The 5078-nt window shown below is 58.5% G+C and overlaps 1 protein-coding gene across 1 annotated transcript; it reads left to right on the forward strand.

Annotated features, from left to right (window-relative positions):
- The first annotated feature begins 850 nt into the window (after positions 1-850).
- Positions 851-1509, forward strand: LOC138645977 (histone H1C-like). Its single transcript, XM_069735455.1, has one exon. It carries the CDS (start codon positions 851-853, stop codon positions 1484-1486), a length of 636 nt encoding a protein of 211 aa, XP_069591556.1. The 3' UTR covers positions 1487-1509.
- The last annotated feature ends 3569 nt before the right edge of the window (positions 1510-5078 follow it).

Below are 5078 nucleotides of genomic sequence, written 5' to 3' on the forward strand. Positions count from 1 at the left end.
TAGTGGGGGTCACATAAATCCATTAATATTTCAGTTTTCTCCCCGGAGATGTTTATGTGTTTGGTTGGGGAGTCGCAGTGTGCAGCTGTCGCCTCATCAGAGCTCTTCGCACCATGACAGGCCGCAGCGGTCACAGCTTCACACTGGGTAAGACACGATATCAGGCAGGTGATTGCAATCAGTCACCGATGTGGATCATCTACTGGTGTGGAACACGTGTCCCCCCAATCCTCTGCACATACGGGGTACAGTGACACCACAGGTCAGGGAGGTGGCAGTCAGCGGAGGCCGTCGCCTGTGTTACCCTTCTGGGTTCTCAGCAGCTCCAGCTCGTCCCCACATCGTACAATCAGCTTCCTGTGCGATAGACATAGGAGTAAAGATCCCTGTGATGGTGACAGGAGCCGGGAATAGGAGGAACGAGCTCCCGCAGCAGATTTATCTCCCCGGATACACAGTGATGTGCAGATCGGGAGGACGGCGGCGATGATCCCGGGATTTCCTCTCCGCTCTTTCCCGGCATCTCTGCTAGTGACGGCTACAAAAAGGCCGGTGGAGATGTTGGAGAAGGGGAGGCGACGGAGGAATCGCGCTCTGCTGTCCGGTGTTAGCCGGTAAAGGGCTTTTATCCCGGGCAGGGAAGCACAAGGGGAGAGCGGAGCTTCACTCGGACTCAGCTGGGAGGGGGCGGGGCCTGTGTCCAGTGTCAGCCAATAGAAGCTCAGGACGGTGCTGCTCAGCAGCCAATCAGTGCGCAGTAAGCCTGTACATATAACAGGCGCCTCCAGCTCCGGCCTCAGTGTTTTCCTTCCTATCAGGAAATATTTTCATTTTGTTTCCGCAGCACATGATGGCAGAGACCGCGCCAGCCGCCGCTCCCCCTCCCGCAGAACCGGCCGCCAAATCCAAGAAGCAGCCGAAGAAATCTGCTGCCAAGAAGAGCAATAAACCCTCCGGCCCCAGCGTCTCCGAGCTGATCGTGAAAGCCGTGTCCGCCTCCAAGGAGCGCAGCGGGGTGTCTCTGGCCGCCCTGAAGAAGGCTCTGTCTGCTGGAGGATACGATGTAGAGAAGAACAACAGCCGCCTGAAGCTGGCCGTCAAGGCTCTGGTCACCAAGGGCGCCCTCCTCCAGGTGAAAGGCAGCGGCGCCTCCGGGTCCTTCAAGCTGAACAAGAAGCAGGAGACGAAGGACAAAGTGGCCAAGACGAAGCCAGAAGCTGCGGCCAAACCTAAGAAACCCGCTGCTGCCAAGAAAGCCGCCAAATCTCCGAAGAAGCCCAAGAAGGCTCCGACTGCGGCCAAGAAGAGCCCGAAAACGGCCAAGAAGCCCGCAGCGGCCAAGAAAGCGGCCAAGAGTCCCAAGAAGCCGAAAGCCGCTCCCAAGCCCAAGAAGGTGACGAAGAGTCCGGCTAAGAAGGCGGCCAAACCCGCCAAGAGTCCGGCTAAGAAGGCTGCGAAAGCCAAGAAGCCCGCGGCTAAGAAATAAGCTGCAGCCCCTGTTCTGTTACCACAAAGGCTCTTATAAGAGCCACCACCTCCTCCCCGCAGAGCTGTATGATCAGTGCCACCACCTCCTCCCCGCAGAGCTGTATCAGTGCCACCACCTCCTCCCCGCAGAGCTGTATGATCAGTTCCACCACCTCCTCCCCGCAGAGCTGTATGATCAGAGAAATCACCTCCTCCCCGCAGAGCTGTATGATCAGTGCCACCACCTCCTCCCCGCAGAGCTGTATGATCAGTGCCACCACCTCCCCGCAGAGCTGTATGATCAGTGCCACCACCTCCTCCCCGCAGAGCTGTATGATCAGTGCCACCACCTCCTCCCTGCAGAGCTGTATGATCAGAGAAATCACCTCCTCCCCGCACAGCTGTATGATCAGTACCACCACCTCCTCCCTGCAGAGCTGTATGATCAGAGAAATCACCTCCTCCCCGCAGAGCTGTATGATCAGTGCCACCACCTCCTCCCCGCAGAGCTGTATGATCAGTGCCACCACCTCCTCCCCGCAGAGCTGTATGATCAGTGCCACCTCCTCCTCCCCGCAGAGCTGTATGATCAGTGCCACCACCTCCTCCCCGCAGAGCTGTATGATCAGTGCCACCACCTCCTCCCCGCAGAGCTGTATGATCAGTGCCACCACCTCCTCCCCGCAGAGCTGTATGATCAGTGCCACCTCCTCCTCCCCGCAGAGCTGTATGATCAGAGCCACCACCTCTTCCCTGCAGAGCTGTATGATCAGAGAAATCACCTCCTCCCCGCACAGCTGTATGATCAGTACCACCACCTCCTCCCCGCAGAGCTGTATGATCAGAGCCACCACCTCCTCCCCGCAGAGCTGTATGATCAGTGCCACCACCTCCCCGCAGAGCTGTATGATCAGTGCCACCACTTCCTCCCTGCAGAACTGTATGATCAGAGAAATCACCTCCTCCCCGCAGAGCTGTATGATCAGTGCCACCACCTCCTCCCCGCAGAGCTGTATGATCAGTGCCACCACCTCCCCGCAGAGCTGTATGATCAGTGCCACCACCTCCTCCCCGCAGAGCTGTATGATCAGTGCCACCACCTCCTCCCTGCAGAGCTGTATGATCAGAGAAATCACCTCCTCCCCGCACAGCTGTATGATCAGTACCACCACCTCCTCCCTGCAGAGCTGTATGATCAGAGAAATCACCTCCTCCCCGCAGAGCTGTATGATCAGTGCCACCACCTCCTCCCCGCAGAGCTGTATGATCAGTGCCACCACCTCCTCCCCGCAGAGCTGTATGATCAGTGCCACCTCCTCCTCCCCGCAGAGCTGTATGATCAGTGCCACCACCTCCTCCCCGCAGAGCTGTATGATCAGTGCCACCACCTCCTCCCCGCAGAGCTGTATGATCAGTGCCACCACCTCCTCCCCGCAGAGCTGTATGATCAGTGCCACCTCCTCCTCCCCGCAGAGCTGTATGATCAGAGCCACCACCTCTTCCCTGCAGAGCTGTATGATCAGAGAAATCACCTCCTCCCCGCACAGCTGTATGATCAGTACCACCACCTCCTCCCCGCAGAGCTGTATGATCAGAGCCACCACCTCCTCCCCGCAGAGCTGTATGATCAGTGCCACCACCTCCTCCCCGCACAGCTGTATGATCAGTGCCACCAACTCCTCCCCGCAGAGCTGCATGATCAGAGCCACCACCTCCTCCCCGCAGAGCTGTATGATCAGAGCCACCACCTCCTCCCCGCAGAGCTGTATGATCAGTGCCACCACCTCCTCCCCGCAGAGCTGTATCATCAGTGCCACCACCTACTCCTCCCTGCAGAGCTGTATGATCAGAGAAATCACCTCCACCCCGCAGAGCTGTATGATCAGTGCCACCACCTCCTCCCCGCAGAGCTGTATCATCAGTGCCACCACCTTCTCCTCCCTGCAGAGCTGTATGATCAGAGAAATCACCTCCACCCCGCAGAGCTGTATGATCAGTGCCACCACCTTCTCCCCCGCAGAGCTGTATGATCAGAGCCACCACTTCCTCCCCGCAGAGCTGTATAATCAGTGCCACCACCTCCACCCCGCAGAGCTGTATGATCAGAGAAATCACCTCCACCCCGCAGAGCTGTATGATCAGAGCCACCACCTCCTCCCCGCAGAGCTGTATGATCAGAGCCACTACCCTCTCCCCGCAGAGCTGTATAATCAGTGCCACCACCTCCTCCCCGCAGAGCTGTATGATCAGTGCCACCACCTCCTCCCCGCAGAGCTGTATGATCAGTGCCACCACCTCCTCCCCGCAGAGCTGTATGATCAGTGCCACCTCCTCCTCCCCGCAGAGCTGTATGATCAGAGCCACCTCCTCCTCCCCGCAGAGCTGTATGATCAGTGCCACCACCTCCTCCCCGCAGAGCTGTATGATCAGTGCCACCACCTCCTCCCCGCAGAGCTGTATGATCAGTGCCACCACCTCCTCCCCGCAGAGCTGTATGATCAGTGCCACCTCCTCCTCCCCGCAGATCTGTATGATCAGAGCCACCACCTCCTCCCCGCAGAGCTGTATGATCAGAGACACCACCTCCTCCCTGCAGAGCTGTATGATCAGAGAAATCACCTCCTCCCCGCACAGCTGTATGATCAGTACCACCACCTCCTCCCCGCAGAGCTGTGTGATCAGAGCCACCACCTCCTCCCCGCAGAGCTGTATGATCAGTACCACCACCTCCTCCCCGCAGAGCTGTATGATCAGTGCCACCACCTCCTCCCCGCAGAGCTGTATGATCAGTGCCACCACCTCCTCCCTGCAGAGCTGTATGATCAGAGAAATCACCTCCTCCCCGCACAGCTGTATGATCAGTACCACCACCTCCTCCCTGCAGAGCTGTATGATCAGAGAAATCACCTCCTCCCCGCAGAGCTGTATGATCAGTGCCACCACCTCCTCCCCGCAGAGCTGTATGATCAGTGCCACCACCTCCTCCCCGCAGAGCTGTATGATCAGTGCCACCTCCTCCTCCCCGCAGAGCTGTATGATCAGTGCCACCACCTCCTCCCCGCAGAGCTGTATGATCAGTGCCACCACCTCCTCCCCGCAGAGCTGTATGATCAGTGCCACCACCTCCTCCCCGCAGAGCTGTATGATCAGTGCCACCTCCTCCTCCCCGCAGAGCTGTATGATCAGAGCCACCACCTCTTCCCTGCAGAGCTGTATGATCAGAGAAATCACCTCCTCCCCGCACAGCTGTATGATCAGTACCACCACCTCCTCCCCGCAGAGCTGTATGATCAGAGCCACCACCTCCTCCCCGCAGAGCTGTATGATCAGTGCCACCACCTCCTCCCCGCACAGCTGTATGATCAGTGCCACCAACTCCTCCCCGCAGAGCTGCATGATCAGAGCCACCACCTCCTCCCCGCAGAGCTGTATGATCAGAGCCACCACCTCCTCCCCGCAGAGCTGTATGATCAGTGCCACCACCTCCTCCCCGCAGAGCTGTATCATCAGTGCCACCACCTACTCCTCCCTGCAGAGCTGTATGATCAGAGAAATCACCTCCACCCCGCAGAGCTGTATGATCAGTGCCACCACCTCCTCCCCGCAGAGCT

The sequence above is a fragment of the Ranitomeya imitator genome, chromosome 7 (genome assembly GCF_032444005.1).
Source record: "Ranitomeya imitator isolate aRanImi1 chromosome 7, aRanImi1.pri, whole genome shotgun sequence".
Taxonomy (NCBI): Eukaryota; Metazoa; Chordata; class Amphibia; order Anura; family Dendrobatidae; genus Ranitomeya; species Ranitomeya imitator.

Coding starts and splice junctions, on each gene's coding strand:
- LOC138645977 (XM_069735455.1), top strand. CDS start 851: ATGGCAGAGACCGCGCCAGCCGCCGCTCCCCCTCCCGCAGAACCGGCC.